Genomic DNA, 20,933 nt, shown 5'->3' with positions numbered 1-20,933 from the left:
ACTCACACTGTGAACACAGACTTGTTTATTTTCTGATATTTAAGGATTCAAAGATATCTTATTAAATTTAGACAATGTATACAATTAAAAGGGTAATCACAGTATTTATATACAATTAAAAGGGTGATCACAGTATTTTAACAAAGGTATTATAGTTTAAGATACTGCATTTGCACGCAAGAAATGTATCCCTGACTTGACACAATAGTCAGTCTTCTGCGACAGGAGATAGTATTTGGACATTATATTCTTAATTTAATCAAATGTTTATGAATTCTAGGATCATCTGAGTCACGTGATATAGATATTGAAAACAAAAAAATGTAATAACCCCGTCATCCATTATTGTCCAACCACATAATGAATAGAACCTGAACAACATGTAAAAACAAGCAATGATCCCAAACAAATGAAACAATTAAAGCCATTGTTATCCACTGAGTAGCAATTGGAATGTGAACACATGAAAAAAGGAAATTTTTAATATTTTTATAATATACAGATATAGATACAGAACAGGTACCAATTACACCAAGGAATCAGGCTTTGCTTTGCGCCACGCACATGTGATATAGATTAGATTGATTCAAGTATATACATTTTTTTCATTTGATATGTCCAAATAACAATTCCATTTGACTTCTTGCAGATGCTAGCTTTTGAGTCTATAATCTTCCTCTCTGAATAAGTTTTGTCACCTTCAAAATAGTTTTAAATGGTCGCGTAGTCTGGGACCGGGACGCTCAGCTGGTAGATCTTCTCCCTCCTGAGATGCGCTCAGGCTCCTTCCCTTCCACTGTATAAGGACATCCGGGCTGCAGCAGCCAGGGACAGAAGTAGTGCAGGCATGACTTTTAATTAAGACGCGAGTATCTTTGGTAGCAGCATGATCCCTCCACCCCCTAGATAAATTCAACCAAAATATGATTTTCTCTCTACTTCCTGTTAGTTGTCACTCGGTGCAGAATTAAACGTCTTCTTCCGTGCAGTAGAAGCACAGCGATGACATCAGTCTTACGCTCTCAGCCCCACATCAGCACCAGTTCCTTGCGGATTCCTTTATTGCCCCCCCTCCCGCCATCAGCTTTGAATCCTGGAGACCATGTAGTAGAGCAGGAAGAAGACCAGGACCAGGCCCACGGAGACGTAGCAGAGGATGCGGCGGTTGTCTCTGCCGGATCGCACCATGGTGGAGAAGCGCTTCACGCTGCCGCTCAGCAGACCCGTCGCACTGAGGAAGTTGGAGTCCTGAATGGGGAGAGGAGAAGTCTGCTTATATTTGAGAAAAGCGGTTGTTATTCACCCACAATCTGGGGGCGGGTGAAGGGGGGCATTGTGTAAATTCTAATTTTATATAATAAATATTTGTATGCACTCTTGGTCAGTGCTCACCATGCCATCCAGATACTCGTTCTGATCGTCAGCCTCTCTGTCGATGTCGTACGCCAGCTGTCGGGTTCAGAGACAGAACAGATTCAGAACAGAGTGTCAAACTTTTTCCCGTATCGTCCAGAAAGCGACGTCCTGATTGGGAATGAATCGACTCAATTTGAAGAAATGACGCCCCACGTTGTGGAGGAATGAGGTAGAGCAGGGGTCTCACATTCGACCCGCCGGAGGGTACAGACTTTGGCGTAGGGTTAGGGTTATAATGCTCGGTACTTGAGGAAACAGTGAACCAAAACCAGACAAGTGAAATGGGAAGGTGAATAAATTGTTGCCGGTGGCTCACCGATTTCAGCCTGGAGACTTTGGTGGCCAGGTTCTCAGCCAGGCGTTTATTTTCCTGATCCAGCAAGTCGTCCACCGAGTCGTGACCTGGACACGCACAAACATGGTGGATCAGAAATGTAACAGCGGTTGATGAGGAAACTATGGTTCATTGTAAAGTCCTCTGTAGGTTCTGTAACACCACGAATATGGAAGCAATAAAAAAATCCCAAGTCCCGAGCCGGTGGTGGGAACGGCACAAACCGATCTCAGTTGGGTATCTATGACATGGACCCGACTTGCAAGTAGCGCAGCGTTCTAAATAAAGTGATGTATGGTATGCTGGTGCTCTCTGTCCGCCGGCTGCGGTCGGTTATGAAAGACATCGGCAAATACAATCCCTTTGCGTTCATTTCTAAAGCCTCGCATTAAGACATAACACCAATTTATTTAAGACGCTGCGCTACTTGCAAGTCGCTGTGTTGTGCTAGATTCTCAATAAAGTTAGAAAAAAACATTTACGGCGAACCCGCGGTCATGAAGACACTCATTTAACGTTACATGGAGTTTGCATGTGGGGGAGGAGGCGGGTCCGTGTCGCTAAATACCCAACTGAGATCGGATTGTGCCGTTCTGGAAAAGAATCCCACCACCGACCACTTTTCGCACTCGGCGTCGCCCCGGACTGAGATAATATACGCAGCTAACTTATTAGCGCGAGGCAGTTAAACACCTCTGCTAGTTAGCCTAGCTAAGCTCTATTTTGGCTCTAGGAGAAGTTAACTATCTAAACACACTGCTGACCCGATCCGACATTTGGGTGAAACATCCCACCACACTACCGTAACGGTAGCGTTGTATTGCTAAAGACAATTAAGGGTTGAATATTTAAAAGTGAGTACGTGTCAAAGAATAATACCTCTATTCCAGTCCGCCATGTTGTTGAGTGACGTCACAATCAGCTGTGTACAAATTTGATAGGACCACTCCCCCCCGCAAAGCGTCACATCTTCGGTGTTTATTTGGGAACTCGCCTACAGGTGCATCCTCGCCGCCTACTGGACTGGAGTGTGGAGCTGTAGATTTATCTTTTTCAAAATTTTTAAACTCGCTAAATTCCCACTATTATTGTTGTTGCTCCCAAATCGGACTTGCGACATGCTGTACAAGTGTGTAGTAGAATAAAAATGAATTTGTTATCGTGGCTTTCATGCGGCAAGAATCGAAGCTCTAAGAGGCTTGTGAATGTGTGGCTATTCAATCCATTGAGTGACTTATGTCCTGTAATCCACCTGTGTGTGTGCGCGCGTTTGTTTGCCAGCCACCTGATCCTGATGCACCGGCATCAGTGCTGCTCGTATAGTGGGGGGAAGGGAAGTGTCCATGAGTTTTGTGTCTGTCTCTGTAAGAAAACCAAACAACGGTAGTGAACAACATCAAATGCAGTTGCAGAGCGGGGAAGAGGATAGATATTAATTAGAGGGTCGCTTGGCTGTGTCCTAGTGGTTACTTCCCCAGTTCATCCGTTGCGCCTCTTCTTTCAAGGCTGTAAAGATTTATGGTATTATCCTTACAGCAGGTGGAGCTCAAGCAGCAGCAGGTTTAATAGATTGTGCGTTAACCTGTGCTGTGACTCTGTGTGTAGACCGGTTGTGTGCGTCTAGACCCGGTCTGTTAGACCTGCTGTGTGTATGTGAGTGTCGACCTTGGGGTCGTGCGGACTTAGGGTGTGACCTGCTAGTGTGTGGACCCGCTCTGTGACTCGGTGTAGACCTGTTGTGTTGTGCTCAGCAGGAGGAGCTGCAGCAGCAGTCTCTCTGGCGCTCACTGAACCCACTGATTGTCTAATTAGATTAAGCAAGGCTTTCCTCAGATAATCATTTAGCCAGCTCCTGTTTCTTACTCCGATGGAGTTCTGCTTGTGGCTGTGAGCTTTCTGAAGGTCAACCTGAATTTCTTAGAGAAAACGGTTGGTTTGGGGAGTAAATTTGGGTCTTCGAGCAAGTCTGCAGACCGCCGGCCGAGGACGTGGCCGGGTTATGGGTTGTTGCTGGAGCTGTGAATGTGACGCTGCTGAGAGTAATCGGACTGCCGTTAATACCTTCTGCTGCTAACAGGAGGCAATGGGGGACGTTTCTGTAAGTAAAGCTATTCTTTTCCTCAGTGCGGGAGTAATGAAGTGACAATGTTTTATCAGAGACTTGTCTCTGTCAAAAAACAACAACGTGTTTTTGTCAGTGGAGAAAGCTGGAACTTTTGAAACTGCTTCTAGTTTGTGTATGTATTACGTACTGTTCTGATGACTAACTGATTAAGTGATCAAAATAAAATCCTGTTGCAGCATCTCTTGTGCAGATTTACAGCCCCTCTTGTGTTTCCTGTTGTACACTGAATCTCTTCACTCTCCTCTTCACTGTTTTTGTTGCAATTGGTAATGAGGCTCAAGTTATGTACAGTGAGCAGCAAAGCTCATCCACCAATGTGACCAGTGATGATTCCAGTTTATTTCCTTCACCTCTCAGTAGCTCTTTTCTTTCTCCCCTTCGACCTCAAACAGCTGCTCCTTGCTTGTTCAGATTAAGCCTCGGCTGACTGATTGACACAGATTACAATTGAAGGCACATAAGTCACAATCTGTGAGGAACACGTATAAAGGCTGTCAGTTCACACAACAGCGGGCGCAATGCTCCACACCACACAGAGAGAGATATTATATTCAGACTGTCCAAAGTCGATCGACTGGTCAAATGTCCTGATTGTCATTTTCTGAATTCAATCAAACCTTTAATGTTCAAATATTTTAGACACCACTTAGTCATTGTTTTCTGTCTTTAAAGTTTGTTATTGCCGTAATCACTCTTGATGTATTATTGCTGCTGCCCCTGACCAATGTACTGTGCTAGGAAGGGTTGGATATCAATATGAAATATATATTTATTTGGCACATTTAACAAAGGCATCAGTTTCTCCTTTTCAATTGAACAAAAACTCATTGAGCCAACTTAATCTCAAATTGGATTTAAAAAAATTGAAATCCTATCGCTAAACAGTCTGAATGTGATGCAAAATAGGAGTGTAATCTGCATTTCAATGTTCAACATAAAATGGCAATAAAATTACCTGGCACCTAAACAAAAAAAAAACGTAATATCTAAATTTGATATATTGCTTCTGATTATGTTACAGATATAATTACGCTGGTCATATCATACATATTAATATTAGCTGAAATGTTGTTAAATGCGGTGATAATGAGTTCTAAGGTTTTGGTTAACCAGTGTTTTTTTAGTCCGAACAGTCAACACACAGCTCGGCCCTTCTCAGTTACGCTCCCTGAGGTTTCTGCCTTTTCTTCCATTGTTATGTTTTTAATTACAATTTTGTTTACAGATGTATTCGAATGTAATCAAATCATATCATCAATCATATTTTTTGACTGAGAAAATGTGTCTAAATCTAATCTAAATATTTGGAGTCATGAAAGTGATCAGAATCAGTCATTTAAAAAACCCCATGTCTGCATTTTTCTCCTCATACTACTTATTTGTTAAGAGAGCTGTAAAATGATGCGTTCTGTCTTGTCTCCCTACAGTCACAGAGTCCCTGTATGGCCAGATCAGCACCTGACCAATGAGTCTATCTTTTTGGGGAGGCCTCTGTCAAGTGCAAGAGAAAGGAGACATGGCCAACAACTCTTTTCGTGGGTCCAGAAATGGCCCATGTGGCGAGTCCAACCACGAGGCCGAGTTTGGCTGTACACTGCAGGACCTGTGCTCCCTCATGAACCTGAGAGGAGAACATTGTTTAAACAAGATCAGGAGTAGTTACGGAGATGTTAACGGACTGTGTTCCAGACTGAGGACGTTGCCCATCGAAGGTAAATATGTTGAGAAACCGTTTGGGTTAAGTTTGTATGTGAACAGCAGTCCCTCTCAAATGACAGCGAGTGTAAAGCTTAACCACAGGCAATGTGACGCTTCATTCTAAATATGATCTGTGTTTTTTTTTAATGATGCTGCAGGCTGCTTCACCAGTGAATCACAGACCCCTCCCCGTGTAAAACCAACAGGGTACATACTAGGTTTACTCTGGCTCAGGGGACTGGCTCTTGTGTGATGGTCAAAGTCACTTGTGTCCTTCAGCCTCTGTTGGTCCTGTTCTCCTCCCTGTTCAGCTTCAGGACGATTAGGGACGATATAAGACACATGCAATGTGATCCAATGTAATGTTTCCTGCATTCAAATGAAGGTAAATTCAAATGGAAGACACCATTATTGTGTAGTGGTCTTCGGTCTGATTTAAAAAGTCTTTAAAGATATTAATAAGTCAACAGTGAAACGAGATTTAACTTCTGCAGGCGATTTTCACCAAAATACAAAATACCTGCTTTGTATGCCCTCAATTAAATCCCTCCTCTGTGATGTGTCTCCTAATGTCACACAAATAGGCAGAACTAATTTGACCAGGAAAACACAAAATATTCGATAGTTGACAAGCAGCGTGACACAATCATGATATTTTAGTAGAGCATTACTTGACATGCAACTGATTGCGAATAGCACATGTCACACATAACATATGCCACAGGTTGCTGTTGTCTTCATACATAAATCCTAGGCCTCTACTAACAACATAACTATATTTCCATCCAAAACATTCATTTAAATCTTGAGCTCAAGTAGACTTTTTTTAACCCAGCTGATTAAAAAAACACACCTAATTCCCTTTTCATTTGCTAGTACACTCCTAACATTAACTTTGAATTCCCTTTATTATTGAAGCTAACAATAATGAAAAAATGGTCACAGTCTGTTTAGATAATTGAGATCTAATGATTTAATAATTGCTATCCCTGTCATTTGCAGACCAGAATGACATGACAACATGTCCTGTTTAATATCATAATTTTCCGCTCAGACATAATACTAATTAATGTAGTGTAGTCTGCGATGAGCATTGTGGCTGGTCAGCCCTTGAAGCTGTTCATCATGATTTGACCTCTGCTGAATCCTGGAGGGTGGGAGCTGGTGTTCTCATGCAGCAGTTGACCGGAGGAGTTTTACGCTTTAACTTCATCTGCTAAACTTAGACTCCATAGCCCGATGACGGCTAAAGGTTCAGACAGCACATCGGGCTCAACATCCTGCTTTTTATATGTTTCGGCCCTTTTATTTTACGTATCAGTACATGATTATTTGGCAAATGATCCTTGATCTTGTTTTAGATTGATTTCTTTCCCTCCTTCCATTAACCCAGTGGTTTCACTTCAATCTCTTGAAGGTCACCTGCAGATACCTAATCCAGTTAAAATGATCCAAACTATGTTGTTTTGGTTCGGGCGATCGTCCCATGCCTCAACTCGTACTGAACTACGGACTGGGGACTCTGTATGTCACAACGTGTCTCGCGCTGACCTGTAGACTCGGACTGTAAACAGCGTATCTCATATTTTCCCCATGACATTTTCCTCTTCATCATTAGGTCATTCAGTCTGATCGTCTTGCATAAACTCCGTAAACACCTTCAGTGTTTGGGCTCCTGCTGGCAGAGAGGGGTAAAATGTCAGAAGCAGCTCGAAATCAATAAAAAATCCATCGCACTGTTTTACTTCTATGTGTGTCTTTAAGGGGACAGCTGGGGGCAGATTGATTAACCGAGGTTGTAATCTCGCTGAAAGCTCAGGGTTCTGCTCACTGTTCACGTTTCGTTTTTATGGAACATCAGAGGTGCCTGATTTTAAACCCAAGTAAGTAAGTAAAATGTATTTGTACAGCGCTTTTCACAGACAAGGTCACAAAGTGCTTTACAATGTGCATAGACATTTAAACAGTCAATGTAAAATACAAATTATCAAAAGAGTAAAAGACGTAGGCTACCCAAAAGCTAGCCTGAACAAATGAGTCTTCACTTGTCCCTTAAAACAGTCCACATTCTCAGCAAACCTAATGCTGGTTGGTAGAGCATTCCAGAGTCTGGGCGCCATAGCTTCAAAGGCTCTATCCCCACATGTCTTCATGTCCAGAGGGATGTGAGCATTACCCGACATGTCCTTTCGCTCCTCAGAGGAAACCCCTCAGCTCACACCCAACAAACAGGGTAGGCCGTCCCATTTCCAACAAAGAACAATAAGTTACAATCATGGAATTTCTTCAAATTCATTTAGATGCATCCCGTCTCGCCAAATCCTGAACTGCTTCTCCGAGTGACGACCTACAGTCTCTTACTGTTGAGCTAAGTTGGTGTTTGCCTTTTAGCTTTTTTTCTTACTTTTTCTTTACTGCTTGGATCAATCACCAACTGCTGATTTGCTCTGAGCGCATCCTCTCTCTTTCTCTCTCTCTGTCTCTCTCGTTGCTCAACCACATACTCGCTACACACACACACACACACACAACACTAATGTGATACCAACAACGTATCATCATGACAACTTGTGGATTGCATTGAAACTCGGCCCGGCCCACTTTCCAATAGTAGTGAGCCTACAGAGAGCATAAAAACGCACACATGGAAAATGGGTTGTTTCTGTCATCTATGGTCTTTTGCGATGCGTGACTGGGTCATAACGTTTGGTTGGTCAGGGAGGTGGGAGTTTGGTGCGGGGGCAATTACAAGAAGGATTTAAATTAAACAATTAGCATTTGATTGGATGGCTAGAAGGGGGGCAGGCTTAGAGTTTACACAGAACACAGATGCCATTTACACAGAACGCTGTAATACGTGCTGGTGTATTCGACCTCCTGCTTGCAAGCAATAGTTAGAGACCGATATCTGCGGAGAATTGCTCATGTAATATTTTTCTCTTCTAAATAAATGTTAACTTTTTGACTTTACTTGATCAAAGTGTCGCGATCCTTCTCATCAACCAACTCGGGGGCATCGAAGATCCCGACACTAGCTACCCTGGTCATATAAAACTACATTTTAAGATCATAGTAGGCAACAGAGCAATATATGATATATATATTCCAGAGATTCCAGCGTCAAATACACATTTCTTCTTATATCAACATTTTTTTTAACTCCTTTGAGTGCAGGATGTATGATCAAACTGCTTTACAAAAGAGAGGGCGGGGATTTTATTGAGATTGTAGATGTACTCTTAGGAACAACCAACACAAGGATACCAGATTTACCAGACAAAGGGACAGCAATGTGTTCCGTTTAAGATAAAAAGAAGACATTCTTCCAGGAGGAAGCATTAAATATATACCCCACAAGTCTCTGATAGTGTCTTTGTGTCTCCTGTTGCAGGTTTAGATGGAAACTCTGAGGACATCGAAAGGAGAAAACAGGTGTTTGGGGCGAACATCATCGCTCCTAAAAAACCCAAAACCTTTCTGCAGCTAGTGGGGGAAGCCCTGCAAGATGTTACTCTCATCATCCTGGAGGTGGCCGCCGTCATTTCACTCGGCCTTTCTTTCTACAGTCCTCCTGATGTTGAAAAACGGAGTGAGTTGAGATACGTGTTTATATAAGACCTTTATATTCATATTTATTTTTACAATATTGTGCGTAAGCATATTCACACAGAAAGTAACATCCACATCAATAAAAATATTTCATCCCTCGACGCAACATTGCGAGAATCTTGCTGCTCAGCAAGGTAAGTCCAACCAAGAAAAAATCTCTTCTCAAACTTGAATACACACAAATAACCTTTCACGTCACCATAAATTGATTTACTGCACAACACAGAAGATTTGTCACTTTTTAAGATTGTTTTGATACTGAAATATTCTTCAGTATGCAGCGGACCAGTCTACCTTACTGAACCCACAATGCAAAGTGCTGGAAATGGCAGCCTCTGTTCACAAAAACAGCAAGTAAAAGAAATACATCTCTGTCGTAGCTTTATTCACGTATAAGAATTTTTAATGTAACAAATCTATAGATTTTGAATATTGTTTACTATAAATACAAAAGAAAATTTCAAAACTTTTGACAATCTACCAGACCACTCATCTGGTCTGGGAGCTGTCAGTGTTCGTTCTTCCGTTTCTTATATACAGTCGATGGTGAAGCAAGAAATGTTGACATGTGGACTTTAAACGGCAGCCTGTGTTGTCCCTGTTCAGACTGCGTCAGGGCAGCTGCCAGGGCGGAGGACGATGGTGAGGGGGAGGCCGGATGGATCGAAGGGGCTGCCATCCTGCTGTCGGTGGTCTGCGTGGTCCTGGTGACGGCCTTCAACGACTGGAGCAAAGAGAAGCAGTTCCGCGGCCTTCAGAGCCGCATCGAGCAGGAGCAGAAGTTTACCGTTGTCCGAGGGGGTCAGATGATCCAGGTCAAAGTGTCTGAGATCGTGGTCGGCGACATCGCACAAGTGAAATATGGTAAGAGAACACAATATCATGCGCTTCTCTCCAGAGAGTAGAGTTTAAAGGTGATTAGAGCTGAATGTCTGTACAGACTGAAATGTGGACCAGAGAAGGGTTCTTGTACCTTTTTGAGTTTTAATGCATGTATTGTTGTTTGGATAATAGATTCTGAACAGTTAATACAATGTGTGTAGTATGATGAAATGAAGGTGTCATGTTGGTACATCTATGGAAATCTTCAAATGGCAGTTAGTTATTTGTATTTCGAGTAGGGTTCGGGATGTCGTAGCAATTCATGAAGGCCAACGATGATTTTATCATGCGTTAAAGGCATTTCTTTTTTTTGAGCATTGGGAGGGGCTTAACACTGCTGCGCACGTTAATCGAGAAAATGGAGAAGGGTACTGGACTTTTAAATGGACATTTGTATTTGAAATCTACCAGACGCTGCAGTCGATCAAAAGCAAATCTATTTGTAACCACAGCAAACTGTGTCTTTTCTGTGGTGTACTACGGGCCCAAAGTACTTTGAGCCTGAAATACCACTTAAAGTGTCACACAGCATTGATGCAGCTACAAACAACCAGTGCAGCGAGACTTCGGCAGACTATGTTGGATGCGGCGTGCAGGAAAACACTGTCGACGACGCAAGAAGAATGAAGGGTCGAATGAGGCGCGTACGAGCCTCCCCCAACACGCAGGCCATGAGGAGAACACACAAAGTTGCATGAGACGGAGTGACAGCCTTACAACGAGCACCAACTGTGGCTCTCCCTGATGACATGCAGACTCGCACAGCTGTCTGAAGTACAACATCTGCACCCTGTGAAAGGTGCTTTTCTGTTGTGTTGTTGTCATATTATTCAGAAGAAGAGGGGTTCTTCATCATCTGAAAACGATAAGCAACTGGCTCATTGCAGAGCAGTAAGAAAAGTCGCAGGAGTGGATAGAAAAGTGGACGTTAAACGTTCATTTTGTCAAAACTGATTATTAATAATTCATTGTCCTCAAGGAATCAAAGATTTGTTTTGTGTTTGTTTGTTATTCCAGGTGATCTGCTCCCTGCGGACGGAATCCTCATTCAAAGCAACGATCTGAAAATTGATGAGAGCCCGATGACCGGAGAGTCGGATCACGTCAAGAAGACTGTTGACAAGGACGTATTGTTGCTTTCAGGTGCTCTGCTCTCCTCACAGGCCATTACAGCGAGAAAGAAATCTTGGCTAAAAAGAAAACTTTCATGGTTATTATTGCAAGTCAATAATCACAAATCAGAAATTCACCGCAAATGGCTTTTATCATCTTTAGTTCCTGTGCCGGGGGTTTTAGTGTACAGGGCTGTAGCACCTACACAGGGAAGGAGCTGGAACAGGTTGTGTCCGGGATGGTGGAGAATAGAGGTCCAGAAAGGCTTAATCACAATGACTTACTTCACAAACCGACAATGACGGATCTTCAGCTCTTATAATAAGTCCACAGTTAAACGAACTGTGTGTCTCTGTTGCATGGTCTGTTTTTATTTTTGTCCCTGTCTGTGCATTCTGTAATCCTACAGACTTTCTGTCTTTATGAACACCGGTACCGTTTGACTTCAAAACATTCGTTCTGCATGACATTTTAAGAAAGCTGTAGGGTAAAGTTCCTGTGCATCTCTCTCAGGTACCCATGTGATGGAGGGCTCTGGCAAGATGTTGGTCACCGCTGTAGGTGAGAACTCTCAGTCTGGAATCATTTTCAAGCTGCTTCTAGCTGGTGAGGAGGGTGAATGTAACGCTGAGGAGAAGGCGAAGAAAGCCAAGAAAAAGCAACCGCAAAAGAAGCACAAGAAAGGTAAGTTCAGAAGTCAAAGGGATTTCTGTACTCTAGAGAAAACCAAGGTGCTGCTTAGGTGTCACCTCAGCCTCATAGTTCATCGGTGTAAATCGGTGTGTCTGACCGCTAGAGGTCAATTCACATTAACAATGTTCTTAAATCTGTTGTTTTCTGTTGAATCGCTTCTACTTAAAAATACGAGATATAGATAAAAAACCTTTTGTTGATCCCCAGAGGGGACAGACTTAAAAACGTAATAATTAAAAGGTGTAATTATCTCCACCAAGGGAGTCTGCCTCGCGCCCTGCTGTAATGTTTGGCTCCCCCCGCCTGGAGTGCAGGTGTATCAAAACTTCTTCTGTCATTATCTGATGACAAAGTCATGGTTTCATTTAAAAACATCAATGGCTCAAATAGAATAATTTATCATATTCCCAGCAGGCCTTTAATTGTTAGACATCAGCAGGGTGTTTCAATTTCATTGACAGTCGCGACTGGGAAAAGCAGAAGAACCTGTTTCAACCACTTAAAGACGTCTTCCGCCAATGATACTTACATATAAAGATGTTACTTGAGCATCATCTTTTTACTGTCGCTCTGTTTCTTCCAGCAGACGATGCTGAGGACAAAGACACAGAGGTGCCGGGCGGAGAACCAGTGAAGAAGAACCCACCGAAGAAGGAGAGGTCGGTCCTCCAGGGAAAGCTGACTAAAATGGCTGTGCTGATCGGCAAAGCGGGTACGAAGACAGTGTGAATGTCGACGTCCTTGATGGAAATAGATGGCGTGTCGACGGGTTCATCCGCGATGAAACAATCTGCTGCAGTTTTATTGTACCGGTGAACATCTGGAGGACTATGAACAAGAAACATGCTGTGCTGTTCTTCCCCTCGTTCAGCACTTTGTTCTGTTAGTTCTCATTGTGTTTTCTACCATCACTTGGTAGTAACGGTACTACAAGAACAGAAAAAAGATTATAGCAGAATGGATTAATCGATTTTCCTTTCTTTCTTAAATGGCCTCTAAAGAAATTATTACCTTCTTTGTCTGCGTCCGTCTCTCTGAATTTCTGTCTGTATCTTCAGGTCTGGGTATGTCATCATTGACCGTCATCATCCTCATCACTCGCTTCCTGATCGATACCTTCTGGATGCACAACATCCCCTGGGACAAGGAGTGTCTTTCCATCTACGGGCAGTTCATGGTGAAGTTCTTCATCATCGGTGTGACGGTGTTGGTGGTGGCCGTGCCTGAAGGTCTCCCTCTGGCTGTCACCATCTCCCTGGCTTATTCGGTCAAGGTCTGTTTGTATACGCCATGCAACCCCTCCACACAATCAATCAAACACTGTTCATTTTCTAAATGTTTTTGGTAAGTTCAGGACAAAGCTTTGAGACTGCGGGAGCGGTGCTTTTACTCTTTTCTCAGAAAATGATGAAGGACAACAACCTGGTCCGCCACCTGGACGCCTGTGAGACAATGGGAAACGCCACGGCCATTTGCTCCGACAAGACGGGCACGCTCACCATGAACCGCATGACTGTGGTGCAGGCCCACATCTCAGGGCGCGTCTACAGAAACCTGGCGGAGCTCAGCAAGGTCTCTGGCCCGAGCATGGAGCTGCTCATCCAAGGCATCGGGGTCAACTGCGCCTACACCACCAAGATTATGGTGAGCTCTAAAAATAGCCGTCCATTCAGGAGGCTCTGTAAGTTAAGCATTTGGCTGAGAGAGCAGGTTGGTTTGGAGAGCGGCTCAGGACTCATCTGATCACTGCACAGATCACGGCACATACGTACATGACACCAACCGGTTCAGAGGGACAGAGTCTCCTTCTCCCAGGCTACTGCTGAGACCGCCACGAGGGTTTGGCCTTAATTAGTCCGACCATTATTTATTATTTGCCATGGGTCATCAGATGATTAGCAAAAATAAAATGAATAAAACACATTTTCTGATCTTACCGTAGAGTTTTCATTACCTCAGGACTCTGAGAAGATTTTTAAATGACCCAATGTGAGACAATAACATCCATCTTTCGGTTGAACTGCTCATAGACGACCTCTGCTAAATGAAACCGGGCAGTAGGCAGGAAGCACAGTCACCGTGTATCCTAGAGGTTAGTGGTCTGTTGTGAGGTCTATGTAGGATGCGTTGTCAAAAGAGGCTGACTTGTTGTTGAAAATGTGTTACTACTACTACTAACCTCCTTGCTGCTGCCCCCTGCAGCCTGCAGAGAAGGAGGGCGGGCTGCCACGCCAGGTGGGAAACAAGACTGAATGTGCCTTACTGGGATTAACCCTCGAACTGCACCGAGACTACCAGGCCATCCGCAATGAGTTCCCAGAGGAGAAACTGTTCAAGGTTTACACCTTTAACTCCTCAAGAAAGTCCATGAGCACTGTGCTGAAGAATCACGATGGCAGCTACCGAATGTACAGCAAGGGCGCCTCCGAGATCCTGCTCAGGAAGTAGGTCTACTTCTCCTGCTCACGTAGCTTTGCTATCAGTTAGATAGTGATCACGTGACTCTTTCATGTGGCTCCAGGTGCTGTAAAACAATGTTGGCCAACGGCAAGACCAAAACCTTCAAGTCTCGGGACCGAGACGACCTGATAAGGAACGTGATTGAGCCGATGGCGTCGGAGGGTCTTCGGACCATCTGCCTCACCTTCAGAGACTTCCCTGCTGCTGACGTAGAGCCTGACTGGGAAGACGAGGCCCGTATACTCACCGGCCTTACCTACATCGCTGTTGTTGGCATCGAGGACCCTGTGCGACCTGAAGTATGCCAGCACGAACTAGTAACAGCCAATCGCAGTAAACACACATACAGTTTGATCTACAACACTAATCCATTCTTATGTTGACACTCATCCGTTACGAGGAGATATCTGGGAACGCTGTAGGGGAAAGGATTGTTTTAAAGGTCCAATGTGTAGGATGTAGTGGTACTGGCAAAATTTTATTATTATTATTAGCAACAAAAGTGTGGTTCTCGTCAGGTACCTAACGCCATCAAAAAGTGCCAGCGGGCCGGCATCACTGTCCGCATGGTGACTGGAGACAACATCGATACTGCCCGGGCCATCGCCACCAAATGTGGCATCCTGCAACCTGGAGAGGACTACATCTGTATGGAAGGCATGGAGTTCAACCAGCGGATCCGCGACAAGAATGGACAGGTCAAACATTAAAGTTTTTATTCTCTCATCAAATCACGCTAGCTATCCCACATTGTCTTATGTGAACCAACTTCACACAAGTTTCCAGGATAGTTTAAATGGTCACTTGCGCTTCAGCTCAGAACCGAGATGGTGTGCATGTGCAACACTCAACAGAGATGAGAAGGAAGCGAGGAGGCTCATTCCGTCGCTACTTTATTAGATTATCAGCTTTAGTGTGTGCTTGGTTGGTTAGTTTCTTACCACATGCTGAATCTACCAGCCTCTGGCATGAAGGCAACACTGACTTTAAAGGTTCTGCACACACACTGGACAAAAAGACATCAGTGTCTCTATTAAACCATATTGCATTACTATAGCACTCTAGATTTACTCACCACTGACCATTTCTTCTTGCTCCACCCTCACGCCTACATCACATCTTAGCTCCTACTGGTAAAATAGTTGAACAAACGGGATGTAGTTTGTTCATACTGTGGCTGTCATAAACTCCGCAGTTTTAATTTTTTTTTTGAGCTGTCAAAAAAATCATAGATTCAGTCATTTGATCAGTTTCAAGGGAAACAGTAGATACAGATTCTGAGAGATATGGATGCTTTTGTGAGGCAGACATTTCTGTTTTTCCTTCTCCGCCTCTTTGAGCCTCTTTTGACCCATTATAGGGTCAAAGCATGTGTCCGTTTTTCACAAGCTGTAGTTTGAGTTAAATTTGTTTTTGTAACGAACACAACATGTGTATTGCGTTTTCTCTCTGCAGATTCAGCAAGAGCTGATTGATGCGATATGGCCAAAGCTGAGAGTCCTCGCCAGATCGTCCCCAACCGACAAACACACTCTGGTCAAAGGTTAGACACACTTGAACCGGGTCCGGAGAGTTTGGTGAAGTGGACAGACAGACAGACAGACAGACAGACAGACAAGGCATTGAGACAGTTAAGGCAAAGATGGATGCATTCAGGTCCTCATGGACCCTTTAAAAATGTAGCCTTTATAGTATTATATATATTGTGCTGGTTGTTATTTTTATTTCTTGTGTTATTAGTATTATTATGATAAGACCATTATATCATAACATAATAGGATATGGCTGTATATATCATTTTTACTATATCTTTTTCTCCCCCACACATACTATTCTGACTGACACTGCTGTCTCTTACAGTGCTTACAATAAAATGTGAGCATATGAACAAAGACGCAAAAAAAAGCTGAGAACGAGGACGCATCTTCACGTGTTTGTCTGCCATCATCTCAGGTATCATCGACAGCACTGCTCTGGAAAAGAGGCAGGTTGTCGCGGTAACTGGAGACGGAACGAACGACGGCCCCGCCCTCAAAAAGGCGGACGTTGGCTTTGCCATGGTAACGATTGTTGCTGATGTCATTAAACTGCTGTCATATTCTGATCCAGAGCAGCCAGGGGAATAAAGGGCAAACAATGTATTCACACCATTCAGATTGTGGGGTTGAGTCTACTTGTAGGTTGTATTTTTTCATAAATTTCTTACAAATAGTTTTAATTGATAAACAAGCTCTCCCAAATCCTTTGGGGATCAATTGATGATTGACTGATCCTGACAGATATGTGTCAGGAGCATCTAGATCAGGGGTGTCAAACTCATTTCAGGTTTGGGCCTGCTACTGCCCACTTTGATCGAACACGGGCCAGACCCTTATAATCATAAGGTACCGGCGGGCCGCGAGTTTGACATATGTGATCTAGATGGTCACATCCTATCCTTCAGTCATCTGCACCGTTCAAGTGTGGACAAGGATCCCTGCGCTCACGGACCGTTTTAGTGTAAGGCTTATGTAAGCTAACCCACAGGCTGTGTTCTGCAGGGAATTGCAGGGACGGACGTAGCGAAGGAGGCGTCGGACATCATACTGACAGACGACAACTTCAGCAGCATCGTGAAGGCTGTGATGTGGGGCAGGAACGTCTACGACAGCATCTCTAAGTTCCTGCAGTTCCAGCTCACTGTCAACGTGGTCGCCGTCATTGTGGCGTTCACCGGTGCTTGCATTACCCAGGTCAGCACAGGCACCCCAATCAGCTGCTGCCCAAGCCGGGTGAAACAACAAAATTATCATGATATAGGCAATCCACAAGAACGTGGTACATACATATAAATGGGCATGTCATCGGGTGATCTGACATTGATTGGGGGCCAGAGCATTGAAGCTAAAACTGTAATATGCCCAATTTGATTTTAAGTCAGTCAAAGTGTATAATGATCAATGGTGTCATCAGACTGAAACATTAGTAATCTCTTTTTCTCCTTGACATATAACAAATAACGCATATCGTACTGCTTGTAAGTCAATGTCAAACACTCATTGTTAGTCTACAGTTGATGCGTTGACCCTGACAGTCGGTCTGTGTTTGTGTCCCAGGACTCTCCTCTCAAAGCTGTGCAGATGTTGTGGGTCAACCTCATCATGGACACCTTTGCTTCACTGGCTCTGGCCACCGAGCCGCCCACCGAGGCGCTGCTGCTCAGGAGTCCCTACGGTCGCGAACAGCCGCTCATCTCCCGCACAATGATGAAGAACATCCTGGGTCACGCCGTCTACCAGCTGACTATCATCTTCACCCTTCTCTTTGAAGGTCAGTCAATGCAACACAGCTTCATGGTCTCAAACAGACGTTGGGTAAAACAAAACACTTACTAATGAATCATTATTTCATTATCTATGAAGGAATTGAAGGAATTGAATTTGAGGTAAATACATGGACAATAGGGTAGAATAGGATTACTCACCTCAGTAGTCTGTGCCACCCCCACCCCTCATCTTTCACAGGTGAGACGTTGTTTGACATCGACAGTGGCAGGAACGCCCCCCTCCACGCCCCGCCCTCCGACCACTACACCATCGTGTTCAACACGTTTGTCCTGATGCAGATCTTTAACGAGATCAATGCTCGCAAAATCCACGGCGAGAGGAACGTGTTTGAGGGGATCTTCAACAACCTCATTTTCTGCTCCATCCTCCTAGGAACCTTCATCATACAGGTAACCCCCAATGGGGCGACTCCTCACCGGTCAGCTCCCCGGTGGGAGGATTCCCTCCATGACGCCGTGTCTCTTTCTCCCCTCCGGTAGATCGTCATTGTGCAGTTTGGAGGTAAAGCCTTCAGCTGTGTCACCCTGAACACCGAGCAGTGGTTGTGGTGCATCTTCTTTGGTTTCGGCAGCCTCCTGTGGGGACAGGTGAGACACTTTTCAGTAGCCAGTACTTTGATTATGGACAGGTAATTATGGGACATGTGCAACAAAGGTTTCTGGTTAGATGGGAACTACGAATGTCGGTCACATGGTCAGTGTTTTAAAAAAACACACTTGTTTCAAGGCCTCGAAGAAATACACGATTCAGTGCAGATGCTGAATAATGATTATGACTTTAGTTATTGTGCAGCTCCCTGCCATGGCTTTAACGTTTGAAAAAAAGCGTCCTTGCGTAGTGTGATGTCTCGAGGGGGTGGGATTGTGAGGTGAGGCAACAAACAGTAATTTCTAACTTTGTTTTGTATTCTTCTTACGTTATCAAAAGGTAAACTTAATTCCAACAAAAAAACAACAAATCTCTTTGGTTTAATCCTCCTCTGTAACGTGACGTCAACCTCCTTCTCTTCTGTCCTTTTCTGCTCTTCAACATGCCAGCTCCCCTTAGGGTAATCAGCCTACTTAAAGGAGATATAATGAGTGATTATCATCATTAGTCAATAGAAACGCTCCCAACCTTCAGGTGGTCACAGAGGTATTGATGAACAGGAAGTGATGCTGTTGCGTCTGACCGGGGTGTAATGTTGGTGTCGGGCCTTCCTCCCAGCTGGTGTCCAGTGTCCCCACTCGCTGGCTGAAGTTCCTGACGACAGCGGGTCACGGCAGGAAGCAGGAGGAGATCCCCCAGGAGGAGCTGGAAGAGATGAAGGACGCGAATGAGATCGACCACGGCGAGATGGAGCTGAAGAAGAGCCAGGTGCTCTGGTGCCGCGGCCTCAACCGCATCGCCACGCAGGTATGGATTCCCATTAAAAGATGATACTCTGACAAACGAGCTCACAGTGAGAGGAGCAGCGGCATAATCATAAGTTGTACATTCATTTATTTCAAATATCTGCGTCCAAACAAAAGGGATCAGGAAGTTTAATCCACCGGATTAACTGCTAATGGCTGCCTGTTGGCTGTTGGCTGCCATCTTTGAGCCAGAGGATTTGTTTACTGGTTGTCCATCCACTTTGATGGCCGTATTCGAACCAGAGTTTACAGGTCATTGATTTTCCTTCAGATCCGAGTGGTGAACGCCTTCAGAGACAGCGTGTCCCCCTACGAAGGCCTGGAGACGCCCATGTCCCGCAGCTCCATCCATAGCTTCATGAGCCACCCGGAGTTCCGCATCGACGACTCGGCACATCAGATCCCGCTGATCGACGAGGTGGAGTGCGAGGACGACGCTCCCACCAAGCTGAACTCTGTCGCCCCCCCGCCAATCGAGCTCTCCGACCCTCTGCCCCTCCCGCCGGCTCAGGACAACAGCGTCTTGGACCACGTCCTCCTGCCGCCGGGTCAGATCGCCTCCAACACAGCGGGGCAGCCGCCTTGTCCGGGGAGCCCCCTGCACAGCCTGGAGACCTCGCTGTGAGGCCCCCCGGACCCCCTGCTGTTAAGGAAGGTCTGCTATGGCCAGACTTCTGCTTCTTCAGGGAGAATGGAGAAAAGAAACAAGTTTAAAAACAGACTCTGCTGTTGCGGTTTTAGAATCCAGGAAGCAGAAGTGTCTGCAGGTGTGTTTGTGGTCAATGTGGCGCCGAAGGTTCACACTGACCGATGGCCCTTCTGTATTTGAATAGACAGTCTACAGTTATTGTTTAGGAGAAGAGTGATTGTGAGGTGATCGGTCGATAATCAGTTCCTTTTGTAAATATCGATGTTGTTGTTTAGACGTAGTCGCAGCTTCTTTTGTTCAGCAGACACGTGAGCCGATGGTGACGAGTTCAGGGTTAGATTTGTGTTGGGTTTAACTTTAAGATCTGCAAATTAAATCTTTTATCAAGTCATTCAGCTGTAATTGGGTCAGGGTGGGGGGTGTTCTTACAAATACCTCTGTTTGTGGAAGTTTAAGAAAATGTCTTGCATTTTTGTAAAAAAAAAAAAAAGATGGTGGTTGTTGTTGTTGTTGTTGTTTCAAAATATGTAAAACCAAAAGTTATTAAAAGTTCAAAACAAATTCCAGAGCAGGATGTTTGTGACAGTTTTACATCAGAGAAGAAGAAATGCGGCTCCTTGTCCTTCATGGCCACCAGCTGAAGCTCCACCTCGTTCGTGATGCTTCTATGACATCATAAATCCTTCCCTTTCAGGCTCCACCTCACTCGTTACATCATACCTGTCCTACGGGAATCTTTCTCACTGCAGGAGGAAATTGGTTTAATAATGGAATGGTTTAAAGAGACCATGTTGATGGTTGGTTTACCATCACTGAAGTTTCCTTATTTTCTTTTAATTTATTCATTCTATTTACAGTTTTAATATTCCGACAACCTGCAGAGGTTTGTTTTTACATTTTGGACATTTTAATCCATCCATCCATCCATCTTCAGCCACTTATCCGGGGTCCGGTCACGGGGGCAACAGCTCCAGCAGGGGACCCCAAACTTCCCTTTCCCGGGCCACGTCTAGCAGCTCTGACTGGGGGATCCCAAGGCGTTCCCAGGCCAGTGCAGAGATATAATCTCTCCACCTAGTCCTGGGTCTTCCCCGGGGCCTCTCCCCAGCTGGCCGTGCCTGGAACACCTCCCTAGGGAGGCGCCCAGGGGGCATCCTCACCAGATGCCCAAACCACCTCAACTGGCTCCTTTCGACGCAAAGGAGCAGTGGCTCTACTCCGGGCTCCTCACGAA

General features: G+C 44.6%; 2 protein-coding genes across 3 annotated transcripts; one reads left to right on the top strand and one right to left on the bottom strand.

The window, feature by feature from the left end:
• Positions 1 to 5: 5 nt before the first annotated feature.
• bet1l (Bet1 golgi vesicular membrane trafficking protein-like) lies at positions 6 to 2,734 on the bottom strand. The gene is made up of 4 exons (XM_040163421.2): positions 2,630 to 2,734; positions 1,733 to 1,818; positions 1,393 to 1,449; positions 6 to 1,248 (listed from the first exon to the last, which is right to left on the bottom strand). Exons 1-4 carry the CDS (start codon positions 2,646 to 2,648, stop codon positions 1,081 to 1,083), a joined length of 330 nt encoding a protein of 109 aa, XP_040019355.1. The 5' UTR covers positions 2,649 to 2,734; the 3' UTR covers positions 6 to 1,080.
• A 280-nt stretch (positions 2,735 to 3,014) lies between these two features.
• Positions 3,015 to 20,260, top strand: LOC120809894 (plasma membrane calcium-transporting ATPase 1). Of its 2 annotated transcripts, none has more exons than XM_040164061.2 (20): positions 3,015 to 3,848; positions 5,303 to 5,587; positions 8,965 to 9,162; positions 9,789 to 10,046; positions 11,082 to 11,207; positions 11,691 to 11,861; positions 12,454 to 12,582; positions 12,929 to 13,143; positions 13,272 to 13,514; positions 14,073 to 14,314; positions 14,392 to 14,629; positions 14,849 to 15,028; positions 15,786 to 15,873; positions 16,284 to 16,390; positions 16,871 to 17,062; positions 17,426 to 17,639; positions 17,834 to 18,045; positions 18,136 to 18,243; positions 18,863 to 19,051; positions 19,322 to 20,260. In XM_040164061.2, exons 2-20 carry the CDS (start codon positions 5,341 to 5,343, stop codon positions 19,673 to 19,675), a joined length of 3,711 nt encoding a protein of 1,236 aa, XP_040019995.2. In that variant the 5' UTR covers positions 3,015 to 3,848; positions 5,303 to 5,340; the 3' UTR covers positions 19,676 to 20,260. The 2 variants fall into 2 exon arrangements, with proteins under 2 accessions (XP_040019995.2, XP_040019997.2); XM_040164063.2 differs by having other exon boundaries at positions 3,475 to 3,848; positions 12,457 to 12,582.
• The last annotated feature ends 673 nt before the right edge of the window (positions 20,261 to 20,933 follow it).

This window comes from Gasterosteus aculeatus, chromosome X (assembly GCF_964276395.1).
Source record: "Gasterosteus aculeatus chromosome X, fGasAcu3.hap1.1, whole genome shotgun sequence".
In the NCBI taxonomy this organism is placed as follows: domain Eukaryota; kingdom Metazoa; phylum Chordata; class Actinopteri; order Perciformes; family Gasterosteidae; genus Gasterosteus; species Gasterosteus aculeatus.
Note: the sequence above shows the minus strand (reverse complement) of the source record. Positions and strands in the feature narration are given on the sequence as shown.

What these genes read in the sequence shown, in the direction of transcription:
- bet1l (XM_040163421.2), bottom strand. An exon ending in AAGTCTCCAGGCTGAAATCG is followed by an intron (nt 1,450 to 1,732) that starts GTGAGCCACCGG and finishes TGAACCCGACAG; the next exon opens with CTGGCGTACGACATCGACAG. An exon ending in ACGAGTATCTGGATGGCATG is followed by an intron (nt 1,249 to 1,392) that starts GTGAGCACTGAC and finishes CTCCCCATTCAG; the next exon opens with GACTCCAACTTCCTCAGTGC.
- LOC120809894 (XM_040164061.2), top strand. Translation starts at nt 5,341, where the DNA reads ATGAGTCTATCTTTTTGGGGAGGCCTCTGTCAAGTGCAAGAGAAAGGA. An exon ending in CCCTGGCTTATTCGGTCAAG is followed by an intron (nt 13,144 to 13,271) that starts GTCTGTTTGTAT and finishes CTCTTTTCTCAG; the next exon opens with AAAATGATGAAGGACAACAA. An exon ending in CAAACACACTCTGGTCAAAG is followed by an intron (nt 15,874 to 16,283) that starts GTTAGACACACT and finishes CCATCATCTCAG; the next exon opens with GTATCATCGACAGCACTGCT.